The following is an 18,207-nucleotide window of genomic DNA, read 5'->3' as shown; positions in this document are numbered from 1 at the left end:
ACCCAATATTTTCATTCTTTATTTTATACTATTGTTTTTATTTTTCTACCGCAATATAGATAAATTTCATTTGAATTTTAGATATAAGGTAAAAGCCCCAATAGATGATCATGTACCAGTATATGATCACTCCATGTATTTATACCTATACTTATGAATACAAATATACAAATACATGGAGTGGTCATATACTGGTACGTGATCATCTATTGGGGCTTTTACCTTAGATGCCAAATTTTATAATACTAAAGTTAGCCGACGTTTTTAATTTTTTGATTTTTTTTTAATAATTAAATTAGAACAAAAAATATTTTTTAAAAATTGCACTTACAGTTTTTAAAGTTTTTTACAAATGAAATTTTTTTTTAATAAAAAAAAAAATTCTAAAAATTTTTAGATGTCGGCTAACTTAATTTTTATCAAATTTTCAAGACACTCCAGTTAAGTAACATTAGAAATTTTTTTATAATTTTATAGCTACTAAATTATTATGAAAAAAAATTCACTTGTGAAAATTAAAAAAAATTATTTGTGGAAATTTTTTAAAGCATTTTTTTTTTAATTTCAATTGATTTTTTATAAAAACTTTAAAAAATTGTCAGCTAACTTCAGCATGCTTTATTAAAAAAATTGTTAATGTTAAATAAATAAATGTAAAAAAAAATATTTCAAGTAGAAATTTATTTAATTACTCCAAAAAAATTATAATAATTTTACGAATTGAGTAATGTAACAAGTAACAAAATAAAAGTATAAAAATTTTTTACATAATAATTAATCAGTAAATCATTGAATTTATCTCTGCAGACACATGAGTCAGATAAAGTTATTATTAATCATGAATAAACATTAAAGAAAATAAATTCACTTATTATTATTCACTTACACTTCTATAATTTACATTTTTAAAAATGAAGAGTTTTTATAACAAAAGTTTTTAAAACTGGAAAGTGGAGTAAATAATGAAACAATTGAAAGTAAATATCTAGCACCTTATCCCAAGTATTTATTATGCAGTAGATTTTGTTTATAATTTTACAGTTTTGTACACGTACAATATTAATTTAACTCATTTGTGATAATAAGCAGTCTCAATTAGTCCATAAATATTACGCTATCGTTACAAACAATCTGTACTTTTTTTTTCTTGATAACACTGATATTAATTTAACATTTTGGAAGTAATTTCGAGATCAGAGTGTTACAGTTCATAGACTTAATTATACAATTATTAATGGGAGGATAACTTTAGATCATAACGTGAGCTCAGCAAGCTCAAGCTGGAGTTCTTCTTCTTTATTTATTTTCTCAACTTGATTTTTTTCTAATCGTTTACCAGTAGCTTGCAACTCTTTTAATTTATTTATAGTCTTCAGTTTCTGTAAAAAAAAAAATTAAAATAAAAATTAAAATTACTCCAAAAAAAATAAAAAAAAAAACAAACTAATTAAAAATTGTACTTACATTTTTAATAAATTTAATTTTTTTATTTTTCTCAGGATCGTCAGTGAGATCAGGATCAGGTGTCGTAGGTTTGGGTTTCGGCGTGGGATTGGGCGCTGAATCATTTTCTTGTCCGTTAGAATTATTTTTCTGCGCGTTAGCTTCCAACTCTTTCTTGGCTTTCTTAGCCTCGCGCTTCTTTTTGGCCTTAAGCGCGGTTTTTGACGGTGCATTACCGGCGTTTTTCCTCGTGGGGTCGTTGTCGTCGATGTCGTCATGCAGTTTGAAGTTTATCGTGCGACCACGGGCCGAAGGAGGTCTGTAGACTTGCTTGGAAGCCTGAGGAGCACTGGGCGCAATACCCTCAACAGCCTTGTAACTAATTTCCTGTTCCGGGAATGAATTTACTGAAAATCGCTGCCAGAGGACTTCCCAGAGTTCTTCCTGCTTGTTCCACGGTCTCTCATACAGCAGAGTCCCGGAATAGTGCCAGATTTTAAACCCATTAGCCATACGCAACCTTGGAGCAGTGGTAGCAGTCATGAAATGCTGACCGTCCGGCGACCAGTGGAGCAAAGTAGTATCTGCCGCGTCAGCTTGAGCAATTAATTTCCTCTGATTCATGTCCCAGAGCTCAATGCCTCCTCGTAAATTTCCAAACCCGCCGAGCAATAAAATATTACCATGAGGATTATAATAAATGCAATTACGATGTTTCTTCCCGAACTCAAAAACCGGATTACACTTCAAGTTGAACAGGGTGGCTTTGGACGGCATAAAACCATAAATTACCGCAAACTCGTTGCCCTTTGGTGACCATGACAAATCGTGGATTGGACCTTCTTCGCCTAGAGTTACTATCGCCGTGTCTCCCTTCGTACTGAGGTAGTGTAGTGTCTGCTTACCGTAATACGAAGCTCCGGTCTTGTCGATGTCCATGCTTGTCATGATCAACACACTGGTTCCCTTCGAGTTCCAGTAAAAGTCCACTCTGTCGGACTGAAAGAAACTCTTGGTCGCCAAGGATTGTGCGCTGTCCAGTTTCGGGTATTCGAACAGTCGGGCCAACGACGGCTGTCCCGTTTTACCTGGCGTGTAGATTACAATGTAGTACGGAGCATTCCCAGGCGCTACTTTAAATCTTCCGGCTTTGGTGACGTTTATACGATGAACGACTTTTCCGAAATCTGCGTTCTCGTAGATTACTATGTCCGTGTTGATCAGGATCGCACAGATTTTTTCGTTGTCTGACCACTGGGGCTCCCTGTAATTAATATTATTTTAGTTATTTTCTTTCCTTTTTTATGAGATTAAAGTTAGCAGTCGCTTGACCACTTTTTAATTTTATTTATTTAAAAAATATTGTGATGCCAAGGCATTGGCCTAATAGCGAACATATACAATGATAGTTTATTTAAAGTACACGTAAGAGTTTAGTATTTAATTTATCTAATACTAGGATGAAGGATAAAGGATGAAGTACTCAAAATATGGTCTCTTTGCAGATGATAAATATGCTTACTATCACTTCAAATGTTTTCAACTAAATGAAGCAGCTTACAAAATTAATATGGATGCTCAGGCTGTGGCTGATTGGGCTAAAGATGTTGGTCTTGAACTAAATCTTCAAAAAACTAAGGTTATGATATTGGGTAGCAGCAGGAAATTGAAATGGCTAGATGACTTTGATCTTCCTCAAATCACTGTAAATGGAAATGTCATTCCATATGTTAATTCAACTAAACATCTTGGGGTGCATATAACAAACAATCTCTCCTGGGATGTTCATGTGGCTCATACCTCGCGTAAGGTCTACGGTACACTTAACAGCCTCAAACATAGGAAGAACATACTATCTACCGCAAATTACTTATCACGGCTTTAATTATTCCAATAATTGATTATTGCTCATTGGTATTGATAGATAACTCTAAAAGATTAGACTATAAATTACAGCGATTGATGAACAACGGCATCAGGTTCATTTTCGATCTGAAGCGTGATGACCATATCACTCCTTATCGTCGCTCCTTAAAATGGCTCTCAATAAAATCAAAAAGATTGTATCTCCTAGCTTGTTTCCTGTATAAACTGTTCAGTTCTGGTGAACCAAATTTTTTGAGGTGTCTCTTTGTTGAGGAACCACAAGATATAAGACGCTCGGAAAGGCTGGCTTCAAAGTATAACAATGTCTCGTTTAGCTTTCCAAACTTCTCAACAGCAGTATATGAACACTCTTTCTTAATATCATCAATACGCCTTTGGCGTGAAATACCATTGGATGTTATAAATTCAATTAGCATTGAGGCATTTAAATCCAAAGCATTTGAATTCTTCTACGACCTTGAACTCAGAGATACATAGTAACCAAAGACTGCATTCACTCTACATAATTTATAGATAAACTGATATGTACAAAACTTTATTGCTCAAATCCATGAGTGGTTTTCATGGTGGTTTATAATTTTTTTTTTTATTTTTAGATGATGATTATGTTTATAGTTTTACATGTACTTTAATTAATCACACTATGTATAATTTTGCCATTTGGCTCTTGCCTTGGCATTTAAATTGAATAAATAAATAAATAAATAATAATTGTAATTTTAACAAGTAGAATAAAAGAAAAAGTTATAAGTGAATTTATAATAACGGGCACTAACTCTTACTTAATACAAAAATAGATTCAAAATTAAAAGATGAATATTTTAAAGAATAGTTCAAAATATAAATCAGAATATTTACAATATAAATTATATAATTTAACAAATTTTTTCCGAAAAATTATTTTTAAAAAATTGCATTTTTAATATTTTTTTGCCATAATTTATTTTTTATAAAAATTATTAAAAAAATTAAAAAAAAAAAACCATAAATTTAAAAAATATTCACCAATCAATTTGACGTTTTTGAGTAAAACTTTGGACATGCTCGCCGTTTTCCGACTTCCAAATGTGGAGCTGAGGGTTACCTTGAGGATTAGCTGCTGATACTAATAAAATAATTAAAAAAAAAAAAAAATTATTAATGAATTTGTAAAAAAATAAAATAATTTTTAATAAAAAAATTTACCGATGAAAGGCTCCCATGTCATTAAATAGGTCCCGAGTGTTGAAAATTGGAGAGCACATACTTTGGGCTTTTCAATGACAGCAACGACAGCCCAAGTACTGCACGACACTATTTTAACAGTGGGTCCAGAGATCCAGGCGAAATATTTTCCATCTGGACTGAATGTCATACACTTACAATTCCTTCCGTCGTCTTTGACGAAGGAAGACACTTCCTCGTACCTCGGAGGGCCATAGCTCACGCTGATGCCGGTGGATCCTCTCACTGAAAATAATCATTTCATTATTACACCGTCATCGTGGACATTATCAAAATATCAGGCGTTACAGTTATATTAATTAAATATACACGACACACTAACGTGTTGATATTTTTCGACAATTTTAACCTATCAGTGACTAATTTGTGTGAGGCTCGGGGGGGGGGGGGGAATTTTTTGGAAAAATAGTGAGGGCAGGTTTGGAGAGGATTATTTAATAAAATACTTAGGATCAAAGAAGTGTTAATTATTAAAAATTTTATGTAAAATACTTACCAGCAACACAAGGAATATTCACGGCCATTTTCCCTGTTGGCCCTCTGGTAGCCAGCTCGCCACTCGCCATGCGGGATCCCGGGATGTTACACATCCGTGGCAGATGAGTTTGTATGGGTGTTTATCGAGTGTCGGATGAGTCCGGTTATTTTCGGGCGAGTTTCAATTGCGACAAGCGCGTTAATTTAAAGTAATATAATTTCAGTTTTATGATTAATAAATTTGACATGTAGAAATTAAAAAAAATTATAAGCACATTTTTTTATCCTAGTTTGTTATAAAAATTAACAACTGTCAGCTGAATTTTATATTTTTTGCTGTAAAAAAATTTTATTAACAATAATTAAATAAAAATAATTAATTAACCAACAAAAACATTAATAATAAATTTTTTAAACTCACTGTCCGCCATTTTGTAAATATTTTTTCGGAAATAATCGTAGCTTCTATTAATTCTACCCTCAGCTCACCTTTGTCGTACGCCGGTTGCTCTTCTTCTTCCTCCAAAAAAAAATTTGGCCTACACCACATTATTTTAATGAAAAAATCAAACTTTCTCAATGAAAAAATATCCTAATTAAAGCTTCGTACTTAAAATTAAAATAAGTACTCCAAAATAATTCATATTGAAATAACTGTTAAGGGTAACACGCTGAAGATATGTGGGCGTGTAGTTTGAGCCAGAAAAGAAATAACTCAATGGAATCAAAACAGATGTTAATAATCGCAAGCAGCATGGCGTTTGCTAGCTAACCAATGGTAAAATTCAAGCTCGGCATTCGTGTCCTTGGCTGCCATGCGTGTTATGTTTCGCGAGCATATTTCTGATGTATTCTGAAGAAGAAAGAATATGAAATGTTACCTTAAATTAATTAATTAAAAAAAAAAAATTTATTTTTTATAATTGTTCAAATATTTCTTTGAAAAAATTTACTTTGCTCATAACCTTTCTTTTTTTATAAAAAATATATTTTTAAGATTTTTAAAAGTCTTACTTTTGATTATTTAAAAAAAAATATCTTCTTTTATATATCATTTATTTATTTTTTAAATATTATTTGATTGTAAATAAAATAAATATTAAATATTTTAAAGTTTTTTTTTTTTTTTTTATTAATTTGCACTCCATTTCTTCACTAAAAACCCATCAAATTTTCCCGGAGCTACTTTAGCGCCGTCTTGGCGCTTGCGCAAATAAATTTCTGCGCAGGAAACTCTCGCCTCAGGAAGTGGCGCCGCCATTATGTGAAGCGGCAGTTGTCTGGCATTGAAGCCGCAACAGGACAAAGCCGTTGCCCTCCCTTGCAGGGTTGCCAGATGCGGCGACTTATCGCCATTTAGGCTACTTTTAACAAGGCTCGGCGACTAAAATGTTATTGAAGGCGACTCGTCGCCGATAGGCGACTTTTGAAATTAAACAACAGAATGAAAATTTTTTTCTATTATTTTTATAAAAATTAATAAAGACTACGAAGAATTTTATCACAGTTTTTATGTTTCATGAATACTACTTGAAATTTAGTCATGTTTATGTTAATTTCAATATTTGTGGAATAATTTTAATAAGTTTTATGATGATTTTCAGTTGCAATACGTATAATTGCACTCTTTTAGAATGAGAAAGATAATTTTATGCTGATGACTGAGTGTGATTACCTGAGTGATTTAATCACAATATTACGATAAAAATATATGTTAATTTATCTAAACTAATTTAATATTTCATGAATATTACTACGTAAAATTCAGTCAATGTTTATGTTAATTTAAATATTTGGGGAATAATTTTAATAAGCTTGGTGACGATTTTAAGTTGCAATACATTTGATAGCGCAATTTAGAATAAGAAAGATAATTATTCAATGCCGATGACGGATTACCTGAGTGATTTAATCACAACATTACTATTGAAAGTATATATAATATTAGGGTGTCCGTTATTTACCAATTTGGTTTTTGATTTTGCAGCGCCCCTAAGATTTTTAGTTCGTGATCTAATAAAAAATATCAGACCCATATAAGCCCTTAATATTGATATTAAACCGTGCCACAAAGACGATACATTTCCGATTTAAATAATTTTGGGTTTTGGCACGTTTTACAATTAATTTTTTTGTTTCTATGCCAATCCATACATGGCAATGGCAAACAAGTATTTTTGTAGAAAATTGAACATTCTATACATAGAAACAAAAAAAATTAATTGTAAAACGTGCCAAAACCCCATGTTATTTAAATGAGAAATGTATCTTCTTTGTGGCACGGTTCAATATCAATATTAAGGGCTTATATGGGTCTGATATTTTTTATTAGGTCACGAATTAAAAATCTAATGGGCACTGCAAAGTCAAAAACCAAATTGGTAAATAACAGACACCCTAATATAACATGTATGTTAATTTATCTAAACTAATTTTATGATGAAAATTTCACTTCATAAAATTTACTTGAATTTTGTATTCTAACTTATAATTTTGTTAAATGATAATAATTTTATAATTCTCAATAAACGAGATTTGAAAAAAAAATTTTCATTTAATTTTTATAATTTGAATTAATCGCGGTGACTTTGGGCGACTTTAGCGCCACAGGTCGGCTACGCGCCGAAAAGAAAGTCTGGGTACCCTGCTCCCTTGTATATGCCATAGGGCCGGTGGTGTTCTCAGACTTAAATTCGCAATTATTAAAATTTTCATCACCACGGATCGTTAATCGTAATTTCTGACACATTGCCGCGTAAATAAGTTTGTGAGGATATTAAAAAAATAACTGAATTGGTGCCGTGATGTTGTGATCCGCTGAGCCTTAAAATCATAAAACTCACTCACACCAATACATTGCAAGTGGGAACGTGAGTTGGGATCTTGCGGAGTTGGTTAGAATTAAAAAAATACTTCACTCTGGAAAAAGGATAAAATACACCAGAATAAATGTGCTTATGTTTGAAGGTATATACACACTTTAATTTTAATTTTAATTTTTACTTTTATCATTTCATTAAATTTAGAATTAAACCCAGAACTTGTTCCTGTGTAAGTAAAATTTCCATCATAATCATAAAAATATATCAAGTAAGTTTAACTATTCAAAAGAAAATAATATAAATTATACATTATACATATATAATCCAACTGTTCTTGTTCCCTCAGATCACCAGCACATATATACATATCCATCCATCCATCCATCTACTACACATACCTACCTATATACATAAAAAAATATATGTGTAACTGTGTGTATTTATTATATATATATATATGTGTGTATTTATTACAAAAAGAAAGGGGCTACGCGACGGAGTTAGCGGGTGAGCGAGAGAGCGAGTGAGAAAACAAAGCTGTACGTGAAATGAGAACATGGTGTTCGCGCTAGTTTCTTTAACCCCCGTGAAATAAAAAAACAAGCAGATATGAGTTGAGGTAAAAGCTTCTACATGTATTCGCATGATCGAGAATAATTATCAACGAGTATAATGCTAAAATCTAAATAATTAAAAGTTTACTAACACCAGCGGAGTAAACTCTGATTTCCTCGTGAGCGAAATAACGTAAACGCGAATCAAAGTACTTGTACTTTACTTGTAGTAAGTAGTAAAGCAAACATTAGAGCACGAGCAGAGCTTGAGAACAGTGTGTGAGGATAAAAAAACATGTACCCGAGACCCGAGATGGACGCTATGAGGAGTACTTCCGTCCGCTAATTGAGCGTGACTTTTAGCTCTTTCGTTGGACTACTGAGTCCTTAATATTTTTTTTATTTTTTATTTTTTATCGAGTAGAGTAGTTTATTTAAAATGTTGATCTTGATACTCCTTATTATTATTAATAATATTATTTTTTCAGGTTACTATCCCGTTTCCTTGTTTTAACTCCGTTCGGATCGTATTCATGACCGCCGAGAGTGGCACTCGACTAGCGAAACGCAGTCTGGGAATTATATCGTTCTAGGCATCGTTGATTTCATGATTCTTTCACGCACACATCAGCACTTAATATTTGTGTGTAGGTACTTACGTGTATACACATCTGGATTTAAGTGTGCTGTACGGTGTAGAGTGTACTGTGTACGGGCAGTGCGAAAATCTGGCTGACCCGATTAGATTAATGTGTGTATGAGTCTCACACACGTACGGCGTTAATGTGTGCTAAGCTACTCACGTTAATGGGTGTCAAGATATGTGTAGAGAGTGACAGACACGTTGTAATGCGAAGGACAGTATTTTCGGTGATTAAAATATTTATAATTATCTAAAATTTTAATACCAGTTAAGTTTTAAGTCGAGAAAAGTCCCCCAACCTCGACGTTGTCCGTACTGAGACACACCTGCGGCGCTCTGATGCATTGTCGGTGAGTTTTTTCACGTGTGCAGGTATATAATATATATGTATATATATATATATAGCACAGACTGGCGTTTTCTTTACGTACTCTCGTGTATACCTCGCTCTCAGTTTCTCTCTCCCTCCTTTTCTCTCTTTATTTAACTTAACTCTTGCTCACGGTTTGGTGCGTGTACGTGCAGTTTCCTCGTGCACCTTCGCTAGAGAGTGTCTCACCGCAGTTATACTCATAGTTCATAATTTTATAGTCCCATAGTAGCTAGCTCATAGTAATAGTAGTCGTGATTGTGATCGTGATTAATGCAAGTACAAGAATAAAAGAGAGTGTGCTGTGGATAGAAGTAGATTGAGAATTAACTAAGGTACTATATTGTTAAGTTGTACAGATATAATACTTATACTAAGATTGTAAGTAAGTAAGTAAGTTAATGCAATGTGTTTTAGTGTAAGTAAGTAAGTAAGTGAAGTAAAAAGTGAGCGAGCGAAGTATAGCGCTAAAGAATGGCGATTGCTCGAGTTCCCTGATCGCTTAAGTGTGGATGCCTCGGAGCGTCTTTGCAAACTTGATTCCTATCCCTAAGAGAAGGATCCGAGCAGAAAACATACCGGCGTTATCCTGTCTCCTGTATTCATTCGTTTCGTACAGTTCATTCTATACGTCTGACTTACCTTTGCCAGTCACTCGGCAACTTAACAATGTAATGAGTATATATGCATGCAATTTGATTGAATACTAACATTCAATATCAATATAAATATAAATAATATTTGTTGGATACGAGAGTAAGAGTACTCGTGGTGTGACGGATACGGATAAAAAAAAAAAAGTGTATAGTATACAATAAAATAAATAAAAAAAAGTATTGTGTGAGATGAGATTACGCGTGTGTACCTTGACGATTTATTTCAGCGATAAAAAAAAATATCGCGATACTCGAGGCCGTGACTCTATTTTTTTTTCGCCCTCCGTTGGCGTGCTAACTCTCTACTCTGGGACTTCGGTGGTCGCGCATGTGGTTTTTCTGCCTGATGATAGAGACTAAGCTGTTGAAGTTACGTTGTGTTGATATAATGTACTGAGTGTATATATCACTATAAATATATATACGTGTGTATATAATATATACATGTACGTCAGTGTATTTATGTATATTTTATTTGCAAAAGTGTGGGAGAGAGGGAGAGACGCATGGCATCGCGGTTATCGTTAAAAAAAGTGGGAGTGTCACGATGCATGTCGCGCGAAATACTCCGGATCTCTTTACTGATAGTATGACGCTCACTAAATTGATGAAGATAGTCAGCTTACTGATATACCCTTTTAAATTTATAGATAGTTATTATTTTTATAAAATATACTCTGAAATATTAATTTATGTTAAATATTATTTATAAAATTAAATTAAATTGTTAAACATAAATAATTATTGTTGTTATAAAATTTGTTATTGTTTTTGTGATTGCAGAATGTCTAGGTCTGAGTCATACACCATGAGCTCCGTCCGTAGTTAACGAGTGTGAGTATCTACGCTGTTAGTTTGTATTAAGATTGAAAATAAAAGAAGAACTTGGTGTATATTATTGAAATGGTGTCTTAATCGTCGAGTATCAATAACTAGGTGATTTAGATATCTAATACTACAAAGGCTGTGAATAGAAGAAGACTAAACTTCCGTAATATTAGATTGTTAGTTAATGCTGTTTTTGGAAGAGATGGGGACCCTGAATGACGGATAACAGAATGGGAAACTTCAAAGACCTATGCTCTACGCATTGATGGGTATATGCTTTTCCTGTAGAAGACCCTCTAGCAGTCGGCTAAATAATAAAATTTCTGAACACATATCGGCATCGGTAACACCCCTCCATGTTTGTCTGGAGGAACAAGGAAGACCAGAACTGGGCTCGAGTGACGCCGTGGCCAGCAGGGCACAGGTAATTTTGTTGTCATTTATAATTTATAATACTTGCTCATTTTCATTTTAATTGTATTCATTATAAATATTCATTGAATATGAACTAAACAATTATTTTATTGACAGGTTAAGGGTAGTGGAGATAATTTGGGTGAAACAATCAGTGAGTGTTCAGAGGTAGGATCGACTCCTGTTGAGCTGGAAGAGTGGACTCAGCCAAGCATGGCCAATACAATCAGTAATATGAAGATGACTAACCCTATCAAGGGGTTAGTGAGTAAACGTCGCAAGCGTTTTACTCAAGATGGCTTTGACCTTGATCTCACATGTATGTTGATTTTCTTTAAACTATAAATAAAGAAAATTTTACTTTATTAAATAATTAATTAAAAATGACTTTTGTTAAATTGCACTGTACTTTTTTAACTATTGGCGTTTTTAAAGATATAAGCTCATCCCGATGTTACACTTCTCAAGAGCTTTCATTTGAGTACCCACATGCATTTTGATATATTTTTCATATATATATATAAATATATGAAAAATTGATGTGGGTACTCAAATGAAAGGTCTCGATGAGTGCAATGTCGAGATGAGCTTGTATCTTTAAAAATGTCAATAGTTCACAAGATACAAAGTAATTTCTTAATTATGTATCTAGAGATAGAACATTTTTGAATGTAGCCTAAATACTTATCATAATAAATTGACTATCGGTGAGAAATGATATGAAACCTTGAAAAGCATAAATTCAAATCAAGACCTTTGCAATGACACTAAATTTCATTAAAAAAAAATCGATTTTATCATATGACTATTCTGGATACAAAATTTTTCTTATTCTCTTAATAATATAGATTAATGAAATTAATAAAATAAAATATTTACAGATATACAGAATAACTTAATAGCAATGGGTTTTCCGGCTGAGAAACTCGAAGGAGTTTATAGAAATCACATCGATGATGTGGTTAAATTTTTAGAATCTAAGCACAAAGATCATTACAAAATTTATAATCTCTGCAGAGAAAGATCGTATGATCCGAAAAAATTTAAAAATAGAGTCGCTGAGTTTCCGTTTGACGACCATAATCCGCCCAACATTGAACAAATAAAACCATTCTGTGAAGATGTCCACAACTGGCTGTCACAGGACTGCAAAAATATCGCTGCGGTACACTGCAAAGCTGGTAAAGGCAGAACTGGTGTAATGGTTGCCTGCTATTTACTTCACACACAGCAGTTTACAACAGCGTTGGAGGCTCTAAAATTTTATGGTTCGAAAAGGACTACTGATAGCAAAGGAGTTACGATACCCTCCCAGAGGAGGTATGTTGGCTACTATGCCTCACTTGTACAAAAAAATCTTATCTATCAACCAGTCACGCTTCTTTTACGGCAAATTATGCTTGATCCAGCTCCCATTTTTAATGGTAATCAAGGATGTAAGTATCTGTCATATTTATTATTTTTATATTTTATCATTATTTTATTTATATAATTTTTTTATTTTCAGATTTGCATTTTGTGATATCGGAAGGTAATAAACGTATATTTAGTTCGGATACTGTTGAAGTTAAAAAAGGTTCCGCTTCAATTTGTATTCCATTGAATCATACTGTTTCTATAACAGGTGATATTCGAATAGAATTTTTTAATAAAAAACCTAAACCCAAAAGAAAAGTAAGTTTATAAATTATTTTTTATTTTAATAATTATATTTTTTATTAATTTAATTATTAATAATTGTGTATTGCAGGAAAAATTATTTCATTTTTGGTTTAACACATTCTTCGTACGAGACAGTCCGTCGTCAAATAACGACAGCGAAGAGATGCGATTTGAACGATCCGCAAGAGCATTGAGTTGTGATGGAACAACGATGGAATTTCCAGCGATGGTTAATACTAACTCAAAGCCGAGAACCAGCTCGCTGGCAAGTCTCGGTCCAATGCCACCGACTCTGGTTCTTGAAATTGATAAGTGGGGCTTGGATGATGCACATAAAGACAAAAGTCATAAAATATTCGCTTCTGATTTCAAGGTATTTTTTAATATCAATAAAATACAAATAAAAATATTTATCCAAATTAAATTATTCGATTTTATTTTTGTTAATTCAAGTAATGAATCTTAAACAAAATAATTTGATAAAATTAATAGAGTTTTAATTTAAAAAAACAAAAGTTTTTATGAAATTGGATAAACTAAAAATAAAAAAAAAATACCTCGCTGATACTTAATGCTTTATTAGCATTTTTACAGCCTATATAATCACATTTCTTGATAAAATTGATACTTTCGTTAAGTCTAATAATGTTTTTTATCAATCCTTGAATACCGAGATAAGATTAAGAAAAAAACTTTTAATAAAATAAGTAAAAGCGAAATTTTTAACAATTAATATTTTTGTTCAGGTGAATTTAATAATGAACCGGCCATGGGATGGACCCGGCAGTGGAATACCGCAAGCAGTCCCAGCAATAACTCCCAGGACTGATGTACAAGAAAGTCCAAGCGATTCGAGTGACACAGAAAGCAGCGAGTGCGAAACAACTGGCGACGAGGATGGATGGGAATCAGGTGAGTCTTCAGTATTTCTGATGGCGAAAACTCAGACGCTTAATCACAGTATTAGTTGTACAACACATGACCGGAATCATCAACATCACCTTCATAATAATCAACAACAAGAACAACAACAACCACCACCACCTCCACCACCACCACCACCATCACAGCGACACAATAGTGATTTTAAACCATGTATTGAGGGTTCTATTTCGCGTGTACAAAATGATTTAAACGTTCAGACTAATTCTATTGCTAAAAGATTGTCTGCATTTGCGCGTACATCCCGATCGACAGCTTTTTTTTTTGATAACTAAGATCACATGGCATTTTTTTTTTTTTTCCACTTTATTTATTTATTACTTTTCTTTTTTCGTTATAATATTTTCACAATTGCATCTTGCTATTTATTTATTTATTTATTTATTTGTTTTTTAAATCCAGGATATCAAAATGGAATTTAGTTTTTGCTCATACGGAAGCATGTAACTTAACTTTAAAAATTTGCACGCTATCCCTCTATATACTTCTCACAAAAAAAAATTATTAATAATAATAATATTATTATTATCATTAAAAAAAATTTTCTTAATTATAGATATAATGTTTTAAGAAACAATAAAATACGCGATCATTTAGTAGATAATATTTAATAACGATCAAATAGATATTAGAAAAGTGTCATCGTGTGAATATATATCCGTAACGTCTTGTTGTTTTTATTATTTCTATTTATTTATTTTTTTAAATTAAAATTATCATTACGTACAGTGCGCATCATTGATTCATACCGGTTAAAAATTTTTTGGTAAAATAGAAAAATCAAAATTTCGACATCTGTAAATAAAGAAATCAATAAAAGGAAAATCTTTATAAGCATCAATTTAAACAAAATTGAAAAAATAATGCACTGAAAATAAATAACTCTAAATATCAATCACGATTAAAATAGAAATTAAAAATATCAGTAATTAAAATAATTACACTTTAAAAAATAAATAATAGTAAATTTATAATATTAAAAAAAAAAGATAATATAATTGGATAATTTTAAAATTTATCAAATATAAATATAAACATTGAATAAAATAAAATGAACTGAATTCAGACAAGTCAGTAAAAATACATTTGAATATTTATATTTATAAAAATATTGACAGTTATTAACATGCGAACTCTTAAACAATAGACATCTATAAATATAAACTAGCAAATTTAGAAACCCGTAATTTTAGACATCTGTAAATTTTGATTTCTATAAATTCATAAATTAAAATAAGATACAATTAAATATATAATTGCTTGCAATTTATGAGGTTATAAAAAATTAAAACAAAACTTCTATAATGCTCGAGAGCCCTCGACTACAACCTTTGGATGCTTACGGAGTCGGTTCTCCAGAAGGTTACAGATCAGGCAGCGGCGAAATTCTCCGCTCTATAACAAGTGTCGTGTTTATCAGAGTTAGCTACTCATAAGCTCGACACTCGCTATTTAAAAATTGTCTAGGTTATTTTTTGGAGCGTGGGGAATCTCACCGCTGCCTGATCCGCGACCTCCTGGAGAAGCGACTCCGTAAACCATTATGAGTAGCTAACTCTGATAAACACGACACTCGTTATTTAAGAATTGTCTAGGTTATTTTTTGGAGCGCGGAGAATTTCGCCGCTGCCTGATCCGCAACCTTCTGGAGAAACGACTCCGTAAGCATCCAAGGGTTGTAGTCAAGGGCTCTCGAGCATTATAGAAGTTTTGTTTTAATTTTTTATAACCTCATAAATTGCAAGCAATTATATATTTAATTGTATCTTATTTTAATTTATGAATTTATAGAAATCAAAATTTACAGATGTCTAAAATTACGGGTTTCTAAATTTGCTAGTTTATATTTATAGATGTCTATTGTTTAAGAGTTCGCATGTTAATAACTGTCAATATTTTTATAAATATAAATATTCAAATGTATTTTTACTGACTTGTCTGAATTCAGTTCATTTTATTTTATTCAATGTTTATATTTATATTTGATAAATTTTAAAATTATCCAATTATATTGTTGTCTTTTTTTTTTTAATATTATAAATTTACTATTATTTATTTTGTAAAGTGTAATTATTTTAATTACTGATATTTTTAATTTCTATTTTAATCGTGATTGATATTTAGAGTTATTTATTTTCAGTGCATTATTTTTTCAATTTTGTTTAAATTGATGCTTATAAAGATTTTCCTTTTATTGATTTCTTTATTTACAGATGTCGAAATTTTGATTTTTCTATTTTACCAAAAAATTTTTAACCGGTATGAATCAATGACGCGCACTGTACATTAATAACTATTAATAAATAATAAAATAACAATAATTAATAGATAGTTGAATGTCTTTATTTACCGTAGCGCCAGGAAGAATTAATTTGGATGGACCATGAATGTGTGAGAGTTTCGTACGAGTACACACGAGACGAGAGATATTTTGCCAGAAGAAAAAAACATCGATCGAATTTAATAAAGAATTATCGGTTATAGTTATTATTATTATTCGAAAAAAAATATATATCTTTTTTTTTAATAGTCTTTTTTGTATAATTTAATTAATTAATTTTTTTTTTCTTTTTTTTATCTGTACATTATAAAATTTGTTAAGTGTAAAGTCTTTCTATGTATGAGTAGGCATGCTTTATAAATTTTTAAATAGCGAGGATACGCGCTCCTAATTATAACCGTATATATAATATAAATTTATTAAAGTTAAAATAATACACTAAATGTTAGAAATTTACAAATTAAAATTTATATTTAAAGGATTGTATTTGTAAATTTATTGCAATGTGATAATACTGTTATATATAGAGACATATATTCATATATTTACATATTTGTGAATATATAAATGTATACATTTACGTATTTTATAGTAATAAAAAATAAAATTATTACTATTGATAATTAACTTAATATTGAAGAAATTTTTTTTACGCATTTTTTTTTTTTTTTTTTTTATTGTAATTGTCAGTAACGCACGTCGGAAATGTTTGAGTCTTAAATATTAATTAATTGATTGATTGATTGTATTTAATATACATATATAAATACTTATGTTTATATATTTATATATTTTTTTTCCCTTGGTATTTTGTTGTTTATTTATGGCATGTAATATTCACTGCATGATTGCGCGTTACACACATTGTATAACGACACACAGCGAACACGTAATTAAAAGTAATGGATTATTTAATGAAAGATAAATAATAATAAATATTTAATTATAATTATAAAATCTGTGTGTGTCTTCTCATCCAGTGGACATGGATCAACGTGTTGGCCGGTATCGTCTATTATCTGATGGAGGAATAATTGATGTTTTGTGAGCCCGTAACAACTTGATGCTCTATATTATCAACTCTATTCATCCCTCCAACCTTGAAATATCATGCAATAATTGTAATACATCAAAGAATTGAAATTTAATTTAAAAAATAGATTATTATATTTATAATAAAAATAGTTGTTTAAATTCGTCGTATTACGCCCAACGATTTTCTCTCCTATTAAGTTATTTATTATTTATTTTGTCTATTAATTTTTGAATATTAAATTACATTCGTAACAATTATTAATTAATTAATTTAGTAAATTATTGTAAATTTTTTTATTATTAAAATTTTTAATGTAAATATTGGAGAGAATAAATATGACAGGATGAGAATTTCGGTTATAAATATTTAAAAAATATTTACTGATATACGACGATAAAATTAACGGTATAAATATATTATATATATAAATATATAAAATAGTAAGACTATTTTCATAAGCGACAAATTATAAGTCAATAATTGTGCGTAGAAAATAAAATTGCGAGCGTACGTGAGAGTGCCTATTAACAGTGAGAAAGAGTAAATGTATGATTATTGTATGTTAAGTTTGTTTGTATGTGTATGTATTGTAAAATTAAAATTTATTAGTATAAATAATTATTAAAAAGTATTTTAAAATAATAAATAAATTTTAAAATACTTTTTATTTAATTAAATGTCGATCAACGTATCTGCATGAGTGGAATATTAACTAATTATAATTTAATATTTATAAAATATCAACATAAGATAGCAGTGTTTTGACAAACGATTTTTTATTTATATTAATTAAATAATTCCTCAACGATTAACCCTTTATATTTTTATTTAATATTCAATATAAAAAATCATTAAGTAAATAAAAAAATTAATTAAAGTGTCTGTTGAAATACTGCTGTCGAAAGCCGTTAAATTTTCACCAGTTGCGTTTGTCAATAATATAATTCAATTAATTATTGTGATTTAGT

The 18,207-nt window shown here is 30.7% G+C and overlaps 2 protein-coding genes and 1 long non-coding RNA gene across 5 annotated transcripts; 1 reads left to right on the top strand and 2 right to left on the bottom strand.

Moving 5' to 3' along the window:
* Positions 1–978: 978 nt before the first annotated feature.
* On the bottom strand, positions 979–5,192 carry LOC123273218 (eukaryotic translation initiation factor 2A). Its single transcript, XM_044740557.1, has 5 exons — positions 5,051–5,192; positions 4,516–4,779; positions 4,336–4,435; positions 1,465–2,707; positions 979–1,379 (listed from the first exon to the last, which is right to left on the bottom strand). The coding sequence occupies exons 1-5, from the start codon at positions 5,142–5,144 to the stop codon at positions 1,254–1,256; spliced, it is 1,827 nt and encodes a 608-aa protein (XP_044596492.1). The 5' UTR covers positions 5,145–5,192; the 3' UTR covers positions 979–1,253.
* A 136-nt stretch (positions 5,193–5,328) lies between these two features.
* Positions 5,329–9,975, bottom strand: LOC123273288. 3 transcript variants are annotated; one of them, XR_006511291.1, is made up of 4 exons: positions 8,560–9,975; positions 5,642–5,884; positions 5,453–5,570; positions 5,329–5,367 (listed from the first exon to the last, which is right to left on the bottom strand). It is a non-coding gene; the product is annotated as an uncharacterized LOC123273288 (long non-coding RNA). The 3 variants fall into 3 exon arrangements; XR_006511290.1 differs by having other exon boundaries at positions 9,067–9,975; XR_006511292.1 differs by having other exon boundaries at positions 9,316–9,379.
* On the top strand, positions 7,680–18,207 carry LOC123273223 (phosphatidylinositol 3,4,5-trisphosphate 3-phosphatase and dual-specificity protein phosphatase PTEN). The gene is made up of 8 exons (XM_044740563.1): positions 7,680–7,998; positions 10,860–11,328; positions 11,436–11,637; positions 12,200–12,754; positions 12,826–12,992; positions 13,069–13,353; positions 13,727–13,892; positions 17,184–18,207. The coding sequence occupies exons 2-8, from the start codon at positions 11,155–11,157 to the stop codon at positions 17,249–17,251; spliced, it is 1,617 nt and encodes a 538-aa protein (XP_044596498.1). The 5' UTR covers positions 7,680–7,998; positions 10,860–11,154; the 3' UTR covers positions 17,252–18,207.

Source organism: Cotesia glomerata, linkage group LG10 (assembly GCF_020080835.1).
Source record: "Cotesia glomerata isolate CgM1 linkage group LG10, MPM_Cglom_v2.3, whole genome shotgun sequence".
Classification (NCBI taxonomy): Eukaryota; Metazoa; Arthropoda; class Insecta; order Hymenoptera; family Braconidae; genus Cotesia; species Cotesia glomerata.
The sequence above is the reverse complement of the archived record's forward strand: the minus strand, read 5'-3'. Positions and strand labels throughout refer to the sequence as shown.

What these genes read in the sequence shown, in the direction of transcription:
- LOC123273218 (XM_044740557.1), bottom strand. Translation starts at nt 5,144, where the DNA reads ATGTGTAACATCCCGGGATCCCGCATGGCGAGTGGCGAGCTGGCTACC. An exon ending in GACATGGGAGCCTTTCATCG is followed by an intron (nt 4,436 to 4,515) that starts GTAAATTTTTTT and finishes TTATTTTATTAG; the next exon opens with TATCAGCAGCTAATCCTCAA. An exon ending in CAAAAACGTCAAATTGATTG is followed by an intron (nt 2,708 to 4,335) that starts GTGAATATTTTT and finishes TATTAATTACAG; the next exon opens with GGAGCCCCAGTGGTCAGACA.
- LOC123273223 (XM_044740563.1), top strand. Translation starts at nt 11,155, where the DNA reads ATGCTCTACGCATTGATGGGTATATGCTTTTCCTGTAGAAGACCCTCT. An exon ending in CTTTGACCTTGATCTCACAT is followed by an intron (nt 11,638 to 12,199) that starts GTATGTTGATTT and finishes AAATATTTACAG; the next exon opens with ATATACAGAATAACTTAATA. An exon ending in AACCTAAACCCAAAAGAAAA is followed by an intron (nt 12,993 to 13,068) that starts GTAAGTTTATAA and finishes TGTGTATTGCAG; the next exon opens with GAAAAATTATTTCATTTTTG.